Here is a 15,711-nt window from a genome sequence, read left to right on the forward strand (position 1 = left end):
TCAGTTACACCAGTTTTGTCTGGAGGAATGGGCCCAAATTCCGACCAACTATTGTGAGAAGCTTGTGGAAGGATATCCCAAACGTTTGACCCAAGTCATTCAGTTTAAGGGCAATGGTACCAAATACTAATGAAATGTATGTAAACTTTTTACTTTGCAGTAAGTAATAAAAACGCCTTAAACATTCTCTCTCTCATTATTCTGGCATTTGGCAAATATTGAAAATTATGGTAATCCTAATTAACCTGAAATGGGAAAGGTTTATTTTGATTTAATTTCAGATATTGAGAAAAACATGCAGATGTGTCTTTTTATATAGTGTATGTAAACTTCTGGTTTCAACTGTATATATATTGTAACGGGACCGGGAGGTGGAACCTCTGAGCTGCAATACAAAGGGGAAGTCCTTGTAAGGAAGCGGGTGACTCCCAGGGAAGGCAAGCAGGTAGTCACAGCAAGTGACGGGGACAGTCTCTGGGTAAGCAGGCAGGTGATCACGGCAAGTGACGGGGACAGTCTCTGGGTAGACCGGCAGGTGGTCACGGCAAGTGACGGGGACAGTCTCTGGGTAGACTGGCAGGTGGTCACGGCAAGTGACGGGGACAGTCTCTGGGTAGACAGGCAGGTGGTCACGGCAAGTGACGGGGAAAGTCTCCGGGTAGACAGGCAGGTGGTCACGGCAAGTGACGGGGACAGTCTCTGGGTAGACGGCATGTACCTTCAACCCAGCGGGCAGATCGACACGGCAGGTACTGGCAGGTGCTTCCGGGTAAGCTGGTGGATAGCCGCGGCAGGTGCTGGCGGGCGCTTCCGGATAAGCAGGTAGATAAACTCAGCGGGTGCTGGCAGGTGCTCCCAGGTAAGCAGGAAGATAGACTCAGCGGGTGCTGGCAGGTGCTTCCAGGTAGCAGACTGGTGTGACAGGCAGGAATCAGGCTGGACTAGTCAGGCTAGCGGAGGGACCAGAGGGCTGAAGCAGAGGTGAAGACACAGTGCGGCAACTGTTGCTTGGGCACCTCCATTTTGGAGGAGGTGCCTTAAATGTGGGAAGTCCTCTGGCCATTGGCCGGGGACTTTTTAGGAAGACGCGCGCAGTCCTTTTAAGAGGGGGGGAGTGCGCGCGCGCGCGCCCTAAACACTCTGCTGGAGGAGGGACACAGCAGGGAACAGAGCGCAGGGAGAAGCCGCGCCAGGAGCCGGGGGGCGAGAGAGAGAAGCGCTGGAGGGACCCACGTGAGGAGCGTGGAGGTGAGAGGGACGGCGTCCCTGCCTAGCAGAGGGCAGGGACGCCGATGCTACAGTACCCCCCCCTTTATGCCCCCTCTTCTTTAGGCCAGAAAGAAATTTATCAAGGAGGAGCGGGGCATGGATGTTCTCCCGGGGCTCCCACGTTCTTTCCTCAGGACCAAACCCCTTCCAATCCACTAGAAAAAAGGTCTTTCCTCTTACCCTCTTGGTGGCCAGAATGCTCTCTACCTCAAATTCATTTCAGCAGAAACCGGAGCAGGAGGCGTACCTGTAGTCTTGGAAAAAGAGTTAAGTAACACGGGTTTGAGCAGAGATACATGGAAGGAGTTGGGGATCCGCAAGTTGGCCGGGAGTTTCAATTTATAGGCCACCGGGTTGATTTGCTTGATAATTTCCAGTGGGCCGATGAACTGGGGCCCTAACTTGTAGGAAGGAATCTTGAGCCGGACATATTTGGACGAGAGACAGACCTTATCTCCAGGACGGAATTGGGGCGGATCCAGACGTCTCTTGTCAGCCTGTCTCTTCATCCGCTCGGAGGATTGAAGAAGTGCGGATCTGGTACTCTCCCAAATGGTGGAGAATTCGCTAACAAGAGATTCCGCGGATGGGTTGTCCACCGAGGCGGAGATGGGAAACGGGATTCGGGGATGTTGGCCGTAGACTGTAAAAAACGGGGATTTGGAAGAGGGTTCGCTCTCGTGATTATTGTAGGAGAATTCGGCCCACGGTAAAAGATCCACCCAATCGGAATGGTGGGCATTAACAAAGTGCCGGAGGTAACTGGTTAAGATTTGGTTGATCTGCTCTACTTGACCATTGGACTGTAGGTGATAAGCAGAAGAGAAGTCCAAGGTGACCCCCAGCAGTTTACACGTGGCTCTCCAGAAGCAAGAGGTGAACTGAACCCCTCGATCGGATATGATGTGGAGAGGAAGACCATGGAGACAGAAAATATGATGAATAAAGTCCTTAGCCAATTCCGATGCAGACGGAAGACCCGGCAGGGAAATTAAGTGAGCCATTTTAGAGAAGCGATCAGCGACCATCCAAATGACCGTACAACCAGCAGAGACAGGGAGATCCGTTATAAAGTCCATGGCTATATGCTGCCATGGGGCAGCAGGTACGGGAAGAGGCAGAAGGCGGCCGGCTGGCAGATGTCTAGGAACCTTGTTATGGGCGCAGGACGCACAGGCCGAGACAAAGTCTATTACCTCCTTGCGCAGGGTAGGCCACCAGTAATGCCGGGCAATAAGCTGGAGGGTCTTCTTTTGGCCAGCATGGCCAGCTAGCTTAGATGAATGTCCCCAGTGCAGAACCTTCTCACGATCAGGTACGGTCACGAACGTCTTACCGGGTGGAAGACGATTCAGATCCAAGGGAGCCACCTGCATTACCTTGGCGGGGTCGATGATGTGCTTAGGCTCCTCCTCTAGATCGGAGAACTGAAAGGATTGGGACAAGGCATCGGCTTTGATATTCTTGTCTGCCGGGCGGAAATGAAGAATGAAATCAAAGTGGGCGAAGAACAAGGACCACCTGGCGCGGGTTAAGTCTTTGGGCACTCTGGAGGTAAGCCAAGTTTTTGTGGTCCGTATAAATTATTACCGGGTGAAGAGCCCCCTCGAGCAGGTAACGCCACTCCTCCAGTGCCAATTTAACGGCTAACAATTCTCGGTCTCCTATAGAATAATTGCGCTCAGACGAAGATAAGAGCTTGGAGAAGAAGCCGCAGGTTACCATTCTCCCGGATGGCGACTTTTGGGTGAGCACCGCTCCGGCTCCGGAGGAGGAAGCATCTACTTCTAAGAAGAATTGTTTGTTGTAGTCCGGATGGTGCAGCACAGAAGCGGAGGAGAAAGCTTGTTTCAAAGAAAGGAAGGCCTCTTCAGCCTCGGGCGGCTATTCTTTGGGACTAGCGCCTTTACGGGTGAGCGCAGAGATAGGGGCAGTCCGGGAAGAGAAGTGCGGAATGAAGAGGCGGTAGTAATTGGCGAAGCCCAGGAACCACTGAATAGCCTTCAACCCCTCCGGTCGGGGCCACTTCAGGATGGCAGAAAGTTTCTCAGGATCCATTCGTAGGCCGGTCTGGGAGATGACGTAGCCCAGAAATGGAAGAGAGGTCTGCTCAAAGAGGCACTTCTCAAATTTTGCGTAGAGATGGTTTTGCCTGAGCCTGAGCAGGACCTGACGAATGTCCCTCCGGTGTGTGGGAAGATCCGGAGAGAAGATCAAGATGTCGTCCAGGCACACCACCACGCAGGAGTAGAGAAGGTCATGGAAGATGTCATTGACCAACTCTTGAAAGACGGCGGGAGCATTACAAAGGCCAAAGGGCATTACGAGGTATTCATAGTGGCCATCCTGGGTGTTGAATGCCGTCTTCCATTCATCCCCCTGGCGGATACAGACCAGGTTATATGCCCCACGGAGATCCAGCTTGGTGAAGATTCTGGCACCCCTCAGACGGTCAAATAATTCAGGAATGAGTGGAAGGGGGTATTTATTCTTCACCGTGATCTGGTTAAGACCTCTATAGTCTATACAAGGACGAAGTGAGCCATCCTTCTTTTTAACGAAGAAGAAGCCTGCTCCTGCCGGGGAGGTAGATTTCCGGATAAATCCCCGGGCCAGATTTTCCTCGATATATTCAGACATGGCCCGGGTCTCGGCAGCGGACAAAGGGTAAATACGCCCACGGGGTGGAGTAGCGCCGGGTACCAGGTCGATTGGGCAACAGTATGGTCTATGGGGGGGTAATGTCTCTGCTTCTTTCTTGTTGAAAACATCAGCATAAGACCAATAAGGAACCGGTAGACCGGGTAGATTGGCTGGAGTAGGAGAAGGACGAGCAGGACGAACAGGAACTAAACAAGTCTTATGACAGTCCTGCCCCCAGAGAAGGACTTCTCCGGTCTGCCAATTCAGCACGGGTGCATGTCTCTGGAGCCAAGGAAGGCCTAACAAGAGGGCGTGAGAGAGTCCAGGTAGAACATGGAAGAAGATCCTCTCAGAGTGCAGCATTCCCACCTGCAGAGTTATGGGTTCGGTGATGAGTTGGATGGTTAGCGGTAAGAGCCCTCCATCCACGGAGGCGACAGATAAGGGTTCAGCAAAAGGTTTAGTGGGAATGCGGTATTTCTCTACCAGGCACTGGGAAATAAGGTTTCCGACAGCTCCAGAATCGAGTTGAGCTAGTTCAAAGTAGCGGTTCTCCCCGCAGATGATAGAGACCGACAGCATCAGAGATGGAGAGGGTTTACTCTTGTCTAGGATGACCTCTCCGAGCGATCCTAGACACTGGCGTTTCCCGGCCTCTCTGGGCAGGAACGGATCTGGTGCTCCTTACTGCCACAGTAGAAACAGCTCCCCTTAGCAGGGCGTGACTCTTGACGGGTTTTGACCATCTTGGTCTGGTCGACCTGCATGGACTCTGGCGAGTGCGCCTGGGGAGTTACAGAGGAAGAGACGGGTCTCTGGAAAGTGGGAGCAAGGCGGGAAAACCTCCTCTCACGGATGACCTCTTTGGTACACTCTTGGGACCGGATGTCAATCCGGGTGGCAAGTGTTACTGAGTCATCCAGGGAGGTTGGAATGTCCCGACCGGCGAGTTCATCTTTAATCTGGCCGGATAGGCCTTCCCAGAAGACAGACACCAGGGCCTCGTTATCCCAGGTAAGCTCAGAAGCAAGGGTACGGAACCGTATGGCATATTGGCCCACGGTGAGACTCCCTTGGCGGAGGCGTAGCAGAGAGGAGGCGGATGAGGTCTTTCGTCCTGGTTCGTCGAAGACTTTCCAGAAAGCCGTGAGAAAGGCTGGCAGGTTGGACACCAGGGGGTCTCCTCTTTCCCATAGGGGATTTAGCCAAGCCAGTGCCTCCCCAGTGAGATGGGACATGATGAAGGCCACTTTGGCCCGGTCGGTGGTGAATTGGTGTGCCAAAAGTTCGAAGTGCAGGGTGCACTGGTTAATGAAGCCTCGTGCCAGACCGGGGTCTCCACCAAAACGAGGCGGGGCGGATAGGCGGGGACCGGGAAGGGATGCCATGGTATTGATGGGCAGCGACGCTGCCGGGGTAGGAGTCGTGTGACTGGAAGCAGGTCCCGATGAGGCAGTCAGTGTGTCCAGGCGGGAGTTAACATTACGCAGGTGGCTCAGGATGGACTCCTGTTGAGACCTCTGACGGGAAAGTTCATGGCATAGGTTCGAGAGCGAGGGAGCTTGGGTGCCACCGGGTTCCATGGCCCGAGCAAACTGTAACAGGACCGGGAGGTGGAACCTCTGAGCTGCAATACAAAGGGGAAGTCCTTGTAAGGAAGCGGGTGACTCCCAGGGAAGGCAAGCAGGTAATCACAGCAAGTGACGGGGACAGTCTCTGGGTAAGCAGGCAGGTGGTCACGGCAAGTGACGGGGACAGTCTCTGGGTAGACCGGCAGGTGGTCACAGCAAGTGATGGGGACAGTCTCTGGGTAGACTGGCAGGTGGTCACAGCAAGTGACGGGGACAGTCTCTGGGTGGACAGGCAGGTGGTCACGGCAAGTGACGGGGACAGTCTCCGGGTAGACAGGCAGGTGGTCACGGCAAGTGACGGGGACAGTCTCTGGGTAGACGACAGGTACCTTCAACCCAGCGGGCAGATCGACACTGCAGGTACTGGCAGGTGCTTCGGGGTAAGCTGGTGGATAGCCGCGGCAGGTGCTGGCGGGCACTTCCGGATAAGCAGGTGGATAAACTCAGCGGGTGCTGGCAGGTGCTCCCAGGTAAGCAGGAAGATAGACTCAGCGGGTGCTGGCAGGTGCTTCCAGGTAGCAGACAAGTGTCAGGCAGGAATCAGGCTGGACTAGTCAGGCTAGCGGAGGGACCAGAGGGCTGAAGCAGAGGTGAAGACACAGTGCGACAACTGTTGCTCAGGCACATCCATTTTGGAGGAGGTGCCTTAAATGTGGGAAGTCCTCTGGCCATTGGCCGTGGACTTTTTAGGAAGACGCGCGCAGTCCCTTTAAGAGGGGGGGAGTGCGCGCGCCCTAAGCACTCTGCTGGAGGAGGGACGCGCGCCGGCCACAGCAGGGAACGGAGCGCAGGGAGAAGCCGCGCCAGGAGCCGGGGGGCGAGAGAGAGAAGCGCTGGAGGGACCCACGTGAGGAGCGTGGAGGTGAGAGGGACGGGACGCCGATGCTACATATATGTTATATTAAATTAACTCACAACTGACGTTTTATTTCTGATGGAGTCGTTCACTTTTCCCGTCTTTTCCATCTGGGCCGGGCCGATATCACAACTTCTCCAGCGACATCTGCAGAGATTACAACAAAGAAACATTTGACTTCTCACACCTCCAGCACCGTCCCCATCTATTCCCAACCTGCACAAACTCCTCATCCCGCTGTCACCCCAATGCTGAACCACTGCTGTGCCCCTATTCCTGATCCTCTTATTGCTCACATAGTAATGCCCACCAATGTGCCTCTTACAAAGTAAAATGCCTCCTTTGTACCCTTAGATGGTAAAACTGTGCCCCCGAAAACAGTGCCCACATTTTTCCCATAGAAAATAATATAAAATATACATAATAAAACTTGACAGTCACAATAGCCGCAGTGCCCCTATAACAATTATGCATCTTACAGTGCCTTGTGAAAGTATTTGGCCCCCTTGAACTTTTCTACCTTTTGCCACATTTCTGGCTTCAAACATAAAGATATAAAATTCTAATTTTTTGGGGAAGAATCAACAACAAGTGGGACACAATCGTGAAGTGGAACGAAATCTATTGGATATTTTAAACTTTTTTAACAAAATTTAAAACTGAAAAGTGGGGCGTGCAATATTATTCGGCCCCCTTGAGTTAATACTTTGTAGCGCCACATTTTGCTGCGATTACAGCTGCAAGTCGCTTGGGGTATGTCTCTATCAGTTTTGCACATCGAGAGGCTGAAATTCTTGCCCATTCTTCCTTGCAAAACAGCTCAAGCTCAGTGAGGTTGGATGGAGGGCGTTTATGAACAGCAGTTTTCAGCTGGGGAAACAGTGGGGGAATTGGGTTAAATGCTCAAGTGTGGTGTTGGATGAGTTGGTCAGAGACATAATATTTGATATGCTAGTTCTTTAATAGCAACATAATAGGATGGATAGAATGTTGTGCAATTCATGATACATTTGGTATTTGTACGTCAAGGAGGGACGACAGTCTTATGCCAAATCAGATAGTTAAGGGATGAAAAGGGGGGTTCTGGTGGGGAGGGTTGGGGGTGTTTTTTTAAATCCTGTAAATGTGATGTTTTATTATATAAATAATATTTAGGGGGCGCTGGTGGACTCACAACCGTGACCTGCTGCTGATACGCGCAGTAAACCAAAAAAGACTGCAAGGGTTTAAGTAGTAAGTGTATAGAGTACCTGCGCTGGTCCTGGTCAGCTTTAGGTACTAATAAACAGGCTATGAGCGGGTGAGGTAAAACTTATATTATTTTATTCAGTGGTTAAAAAGGCTCAAATAGTAGTTTGTCTAAAAGCACATGTAGAATAAAATTGTCAGACTAGAGATGGCTGACCAAGTTCGTTTTAAAACCACATAGTAGACAAATTCCTGATTGGAACGTGCTAGATGGGGTTAGTGGGTAGGAGGCTTGATGTTGGGTGAGGATCACCTGAAAGGAAAGGGAATGGCAGTTAGAGGATGCCCTAATCACTATTTGATTTTTACATAGGTTATAATATTAATGTGGAGTATTAGAGCTTGGTGTGAGAGGGCGGTTCTAGTGGTGGCTTCAGATCCGTAGGGATGCTGTAGGTCAGCTGTCTGTAGGGACAGAGGAGAAAGTAAGGAGGAGCATACTCAGGGTTGATATGTTAATAGCGGTATAACAGGGTTTTACCTGGATTTATAGAAGGAGTGAAGGCACAGGTGTAATTGGCTCCAAGGTCATTAGGTCACTGCCGGCTTTACACTGTATCTGGGTAAGGGTTAAAAGATTATAAATAGGAATTATACTAAATTCAGAATGGTAACTGGGTGGTGATGTGGTGAATTACCCTGAGTTGGTAAGTGGCGTTTCTCTCCTGGAAAGCGCAATCCTGTGAGGTCCTGGATTGGCGGATTGGCGGATAAAATTGAGAGTTGCTAATCACTTGTATGCAGGACGAGCATGAAATGATTGTGTTCTTTCTGCTCCAAGGTGGTCTGTCAGTAGATGGCTGACAGGGATGGGCAGCCAGTACTTTAGACTAACGTTGGCTTACTGATAGTAAAAGGTGGCACGCAATGTGGTTGAGGTCGTGCGTGACAGACGCCAGCTTATCGATCACGTACCTTGTGGTAGCGGTATTAGCTGGCAGTAGTCGGTGGTCGTTCCAGGCGCCTGTCACTTTACTGACCTGCGGGTGGGAGCGTATGACGCTCTGCAGTGTGGGTGTCTCGCCGTACACGGAGTCCCGGCCAGAGGCTCCAGTGGAGGCGGGCACCCAGATATGGCGGTACCTTTTCGTCCGGGCTAGGACCCGCGTGACGTCAGGTCACGTGATGTCTCGCAATGAGGTTGGTACGGATAGCACTGAGGACTTTTGTATGGCGTCTTTGCTATATGAGCAGTTTGTTTTTTAATGCTTAGTTTGTGACTTTGATTTTCCTTAGTAGTCGGTAATGTATCAGAAGACCGGACCTGTTTCAAAGGATCAGATGACAGATCTTTGCTGTGAGGGGATGATGGGATATCTGGAGTAATGGCATTCACTTCAATTGTATCCTGTGGGATCTCAAGATCATCTGATTTCAAAATTGAAGATGTCAGCTGTCCCTCTGATCTCCTGGTACAGTCATCTGCTATGATAAAAATCAATTATTATTTTTCAATAAAATATCCTTGAATTTTATATTTTTTAACATTTCTACTTAAACTCTCTGTAAAATTATGAATTATTCAGCAAGACAATGACAGTTCACAGTCTAATAGAAAACCTCATAGGATGAACCTGTTATGTTGGGGAAAATAATACCAATAAAAACTTCCACTCATCCCACAAAGAACAAGTCCCCACTCAGGCCCATCTTAGGAATATATATATTGGAGGGTGGAGTTAGGTAGTCGGAGTGTGCTGACACTTTAGATCAGTGAAGGAGCAGCACGTCTGCTGCTGTGTTGAGGGCCCCGAGTGTGGCCGAGGCAAGGAGAGGAGAGAGGAGTTAAGGGGGCAGAGGAGCATCTGAAGCTCACCCCAGGACACAAGCCGGACACCGGGTCCGCGCCTACAGGGTCCTCTACACCCAGTAGGGACAACCGGCATACCAGGAGGATTCCAGATCCCTGGTCAACCTGAAGCTACCATCATTTTACAGAACTAGGAACCACGAAGGCCCCAGCGTCCAGGGATAGTGGTAGCCGGAGAAAAGTTCTATTACCAAGCAGACAGGTGAGAGAGTGAAACAGCATAGAAGCTAGGCCTAGTTCCAGGCTGGCCAGAAGCTTTAGAGAAAGGAAGAAACGGACCAGGAGGCCTACTACCTGCTCACTGGGGAGAGTCCAGAAGTGCACCCTTCCTACTAGGTACCCTGGACCATACCTGCCGTTACACCAGTAAAGGTACTGAAGCGAATCCCCTGTGTGCGTGACCATCATTCCCCCTGACCCAACCGGGCCACCTCTCACTTGCATCCCTTCCATCAACTCTGCCCTGGGGGCCCGCTCCGCCTGTGGGGAGCAGAAACATTCCAGCTGCCATCCCATCACCCCCGGAGGTCTGCAGCAGCGCCGGTACTCATTACTGGGAACCACAGGTGGCGTCACAAGACAAAACTGTTAACAAACCCCCTTTTAAAGAGTGACCCCAGGGTACGGGCCGGGAGCCGACTGCCGTGACATCCCACAGAAGGTCAAGGCCCGGGTACCGAGCTTCCCCCATATCCCCCTGGGCAAGTCATGTGTCTCCTGGAGCACAATCTGGGCACTATGTGTTGGGTAACAAAATGGCAAATGCACAATTTTCACTCTGCAACATCCACTGAGTGCTAATTTCCGATAAAGTACCTGTAGAGTCCAAATATTCCCTACTTCTAAAGATTAATTCATTCACGGTTATAATTTCCAAAATGGGGTCACTTTATGGGGATTTCTACTGCTCTAGTTTTCTGCCTTTTGTCATAGTAAGGGCTTCTGCAAATGGTGTGACCCATCTCCACTGGGACCTGCTCCTGCGACGTCTGCTTCTGTCACCAAGCGCCACCTTATTCATTCTGCAGGCAGCGCTGGTGATGGAGGAGACGTCAGAACCAGAAGCTCTGGGCGGCACAGGCCCTGTCCAGCCACTAAGATTAGGTAGCCTGGGACCTGTAGTACCATCCAGTCTGGCAGTATGGGTGTGTATGCTGTCCAGCTGAAGTAATCTGCTCCCTACTTCAGCCAACTGGAAAGCACCACACCCTACTAAAGCTGGAAGCATATTGCCGGAAGCTGCCAAATACAGCCTTGTTCTCCTCTGGTTCAGTCCTGTGTGCTCAGCTCACGGCTTGTGTATTTGTTTCCTGTTGTGACCTCGGCCCGTTTACTGACTACTCTTGTGTCTTCTGATTTTGCATTTTCTCTGCTCTCCTGGTTCTGATCCGGCTACCTGACTATTCCTCGTCCCATCTCACACCGCAGAACAGCAGGTAACATCGTGGCCCAAGCCTAGGGGCCTCTGTGTAAGTCCAGATACGGAGAAAACAGAGTAGATAGCGCCAAGCCTGTTCATGGTGACCATCTTTTGAGCTGCCAGGTGACCATGAACAGTGCCCCCAATACATTGTGTCTGCAAACTATTCCAGCAAGATCTGCATTCAAATAGCTAAATGGCGCTCCTTCCCTTCTTAACCTGCCATGTGCCCAGATAGTAGGATACAACCGTAAAATAATTTGTAAGGTGTATCTGTTTCTTATTATCCTTTGTGAAGAATTCCAAAGATATCACCATATAATGTGACACACGTCAGATATAAAAAATGGGCACTGATAGGAACACAAAACCGTCAGCGGGAAGTGGATTAATCAGAGTATTTTGGGAACTAACTGCTGTAGTCAAAAACTGTGAGTATAGATAATTACACATTTTCTGAAATGATCAAACTCAACAGTTTTCATCAGTAATAAATGAGTAACTAGTGGTGAAACCTCTCTGGGGTAATTGGAGTATGGGGCTCGGTGGCTCTTGGCAATCTAAACTATTGTAAGGGCCAATATTTTCTGTCAGATGAGTGTCAAGAAGAAATATTAGACATTCAAAGAGAACTTTTTATAATACTGCAGAGCTGAGGTGTCTTAAATTTAGCTTAGAGATATATCATCGCACAGGTGAAATGTTTTTATGTAGTTTATCGCAATACTATTTGAAGTTAGATGCTTTTAAAATAAATTGAAAAGTCAGGATAAAGGGAAACTCTGTTGTTATTGTACAGAAATTCACACTTGTCCCTCACTGCACATTTGATGTTGTCGATTATAAAAGCAAAGTTTGGTCAGAAAGACTGGACCTGGTCTTGTAGGGACCATATGAGGACATTCAGCAGCACAGAAAGGACTTTCAATGCCCAAAGTCATTTGAACAGTTTTGTTTTGGGTGGAGGAGAACGTTTTGATCTAGAGGCAAAATGGTGATCACACGATTGTGATACGGCCGGACTACACCACCGATAAAGCAGCCACAGCCGGTGACTGAGAAGAATCTGTGACTACTCTGCATTTAGTGGTTACTACTCACCTGGGTAGTCATATGTAAGAATCTCCTCTTTACACCGCTCATCACCCCTCACATATGTCTCTGTGGTATTAATATGGGACAGATATTCACCCTGAAACAAATATTGTAAAAGTCACAGACAGATGGAGAAGTCCCATCTATGATCAACTCTAATCCTGCCATCTCCACCGTTCTCATTACACAAGTATAAACCATATAATACTGGTGGATAAAACAAGACTGAACACAAGACCTTCACAGCCGTCTACACATCATAGGGGAGATCTCATGACACCTTCTCTCCATCTACCTGATGATCCTGAGGAACACTGAGATCTTCTTGTTTACAGTCCTGTGGAAGAAGAGGACGGGGACATCTCTCTGGTGTTGTCCTCTTACTGGATAGATCTGGAGAAAACACATACAGGGACTGGATTCATTCTTTACATACAGATAATTATAGGCCGTGTGTATTTAGTCCTGTCTATTACCTGGTGATGTGAGGGGCTGGGGAACCTCCATCATGATGTCCTTGTACAGATCTTTGTGTCCTTCTAAATACTCCCACTCCTCCATGGAGAAATAGACTGTGACATCCTGACACCTTATAGGAACCTGACACATACAATGATACCGTCATCCCCCAATCCCTTCATAGCATTACTGTATAATGTCCCAGCATTCCCAGCAGTGTCACCTCTCCAGTCAGCAGCTCAATCATCTTGTATGCGAGTTCTAGGATCTTGTGGTCATTGATGTCCTCATGTATGAGGGGGTGAGGTGGAGGCTCTGTGATTGGGCTCAGGGGTCTTCCCCATCCCTCAGACACAGGGTCCTGACAGCGCTCACTAGAGGTCTTCTTCACTACTGTGTAATCCTGGTTATGGAGAGACACATTAATAAATCTCACTACAGACATTTCCAGAGTCCTCACCTCTCCAGTTCTGTCCATCTGTTATTCCCATAGATAAGAATGATGTAATGTGACGTCATCAGAATCTCTCACCTCTCCAGTAAGCCGGAAGAGGATCTCTAGGGTGAGGTGGAATATCCTCTCCACCATCTTGTCTCTGTCCATATCCATCTTTGATTGGTAAATCAGGAAAATTCTCTTATATAGAAGATCTTCACTGAGAGGATCCGATATTGTAGAGATCTGAATGAGAAGAAGATGAGCCGATGTAACATCATAAAAATCCTGTGTAATAATACAATTACTGGAGATAATAAGTGGAAAGATATGAGATTTATTATTTTACAGTATTTAGTTTTTTCTTTACATCTAGTAATAAAACCTATATATTTTCGGCCACAGACAACAAGCAGTTTCTTCCTTGGAGTCTGTAGTTGAATACCTTTCTCACAAGATGGTTATCTGATGGTTTTACAAGATGGTTGTTTGTTCTCAGCCCCGACCCTTTCACAACTCCTGTCTCCTAGTTTAATCTCAAGAGAAACACATAACGAGAACCTGGCTTACACCTCTGGGTTTTCACAAATGCGGCATTGATAAATGTCCACCATGTAAATATGCCGAACACAAGAAATAGATTTAATCACATTAAATAAAACATTTCATTACACAATGTATCAGCTGCCGCAGAGAATTTGTAGTATATTGTATTCAGTGTCTGGGATGTAATGTCAGATATGTCGGCTGCTCCTCCTGTAAATAAGGCAGAGAATTAATGAGCACATAGGAGACCCCACTAATCCCGTGGCCATTAACCCTTCCAACGTTTCCACACATTTCCTAAGGGTATGTGCACACGATGCAGAAATGCTCAGGATTTTTTCCTGAGCGTTTCTGCATCTCTCTGGCAGGAAAAAACGCATGCGGATTGTACATGCGGTTTCCTGCCAGGGACAAGCGGAAATGAAGCGGTCTTCACTTTCATTTCCGCATGCGGGTTGACAAGCGCTTCCCAAGCGATTTTAGCATCACTTGGAAAAGTGCTTGACAACTTGGTCACACTATATAAATCCATGCAACCGGCATGGATTTATATAGTGTGTGATGTCAAAAAATAAAAAATAAATCTATACGTTACCCTCTGATGGCCCCCGGTGTCCTGCTTCATCGGTCCCGGCTGCCGGCAGTGAAGACTGTAGGACCTTCCGACGTCAGCGTCACGTGACCCGTCACATGACTCTGACGTCAGCGAAGGTCCTTCATTCAACCGCGAAGTGCGCGGGAAGCCGGCAGGACGCAGCGCGGGCCGTCAGAAGGTGAGAATAATATGTATTTTTTATTTTATTCTTTTTTTTTTAATGGTACCTGGGTCTGGATGAGAGTCCTCTCATCCACACCCGGGTACCATCCGCACATTAGACCGCATGAAAAGCGCATCAACATATACAGTGATGCGGATTCCATGCGGTCTAATGCAAGTCAATGGCGGCAAAAGAGCAGCGTTTCCGCAAAATTAAGTGACATGCGCATCATGGGCATCATGGGCACAGTACATGCGGATTTCCATTGGGGAACATTGCTGCCCTTCTACCATGCGTTTTTCATGCTTTTCCGCGGCGTTTACGCAACTGCAAAAACGCCGCGGAAACGCACGAAAAACGCATCGTGTGAACTCAGCCTAAGAGAACACAATGGTGACTTCAAGAACTTTCAGTTTTGTGGCAGTGAAAGGGTAAATCGTTCAGGTGTCGGGGAGATGGCAGAGGAGCATTGCTGAACCGTGAAGCTTCCTGGACACTGAGGCCAAATCCATCGTACCGGAGGGTATAAAGAGAAGGAGGGATCTGATCTTACATTACTAGACCGGTGAAGGGGCCATATTGTGATGACTGTAAGATGATTGTGTTTCTTCATTGTCTTTCTTTGTATAATATCTATTACATCTATTAATGCCGCCATTCATCCTGTGCACAGGAGCGGCTGCTCCAGAGACATTTATATCCTGCTCGGGTTTCATTCTTACCTTCGGTTCTGGGTAAGAAGTATCACTCCGAAACGCGTCACCTCCACCTTAATTCTCTCTGGATTCTTTCCTCCAATGTTCTGATGACGTCCCATCATTATTGTGACATAAGGTTATAAAATGAAGGAATAAAAGTTTTATGTTATTTGAGGTCCTGGATCGTCCTCTATGTGTGGACGGTTATCACTACTATCTACATTACTGTGCTGGAGCTAGGAGAGGAATAATGGCGTTGTGTGAGGACTTCTCTGGGCTTCTGTCCTTCATCCTGCAGTCGTCTGAATGGATCTAATGTGGACGGGAACCAGCTAAGCCGCATTCTGTCCACAGCTGTTACCTCACTGTTCACACCACACAGAGACCCCAAAAGAGTCTCCGTGCTGAAGGGGTTAATGCCCCCTGCGCCCAGTAATGGGGTCTCCACATACCTCCACCTGCAGAGCCGCCACCACATATATGGCTGCTCTGTGTGCACAGGAGCTGTGATGAGGTCACAGGAGGGGAGGAGTCAGGGGTCACATGATCAGGGGCTTCAGTGAATGCACAGTGTGAACTGTGCGGCTCCTGTACAGTGATATCCGGAGTGAAGACGCTACATGGAGACGTCTCCGCAGTCAGTGACATTTCTGGCATTATTTGCCCCTCACTACTGGCACAATTACCCCGCGCCGCCTTTTCTACAGTTTTATGTGAGGAATGTAATGTGGGATTTTCCTGCTTGGAGACAAATAGACGACACATGAGGTGATTATTACCAGTTACCGGACGTCTACTATATGGCGGCATATGATTGTGCTATCCACCTCATACCAGGAGCT

General features: G+C 49.1%; 1 protein-coding gene and 1 long non-coding RNA gene across 2 annotated transcripts; both read right to left on the reverse strand.

Moving 5' to 3' along the window:
- Positions 1-7,700: 7,700 nt before the first annotated feature.
- On the reverse strand, positions 7,701-9,066 carry LOC141201419 (uncharacterized). The gene is made up of 2 exons (XR_012272940.1): positions 8,129-9,066; positions 7,701-8,052 (listed from the first exon to the last, which is right to left on the reverse strand). It is a non-coding gene; the product is annotated as an uncharacterized lncRNA (long non-coding RNA).
- A 2,256-nt stretch (positions 9,067-11,322) lies between these two features.
- LOC141201407 (gastrula zinc finger protein XlCGF66.1-like) lies at positions 11,323-15,356 on the reverse strand. The gene is made up of 7 exons (XM_073663399.1): positions 14,894-15,356; positions 12,964-13,113; positions 12,655-12,834; positions 12,449-12,572; positions 12,268-12,365; positions 11,979-12,069; positions 11,323-11,333 (listed from the first exon to the last, which is right to left on the reverse strand). Exons 2-7 carry the CDS (start codon positions 13,039-13,041, stop codon positions 11,323-11,325), a joined length of 582 nt encoding a protein of 193 aa, XP_073519500.1. The 5' UTR covers positions 13,042-13,113; positions 14,894-15,356.
- Between the last annotated feature and the right edge of the window lie 355 nt (positions 15,357-15,711).

This window comes from Phyllobates terribilis, unplaced genomic scaffold (assembly GCF_046119375.1).
Source record: "Phyllobates terribilis strain yellow unplaced genomic scaffold, ASM4611937v1 Scaffold_115__1_contigs__length_5345438, whole genome shotgun sequence".
Taxonomy (NCBI): Eukaryota; Metazoa; Chordata; class Amphibia; order Anura; family Dendrobatidae; genus Phyllobates; species Phyllobates terribilis.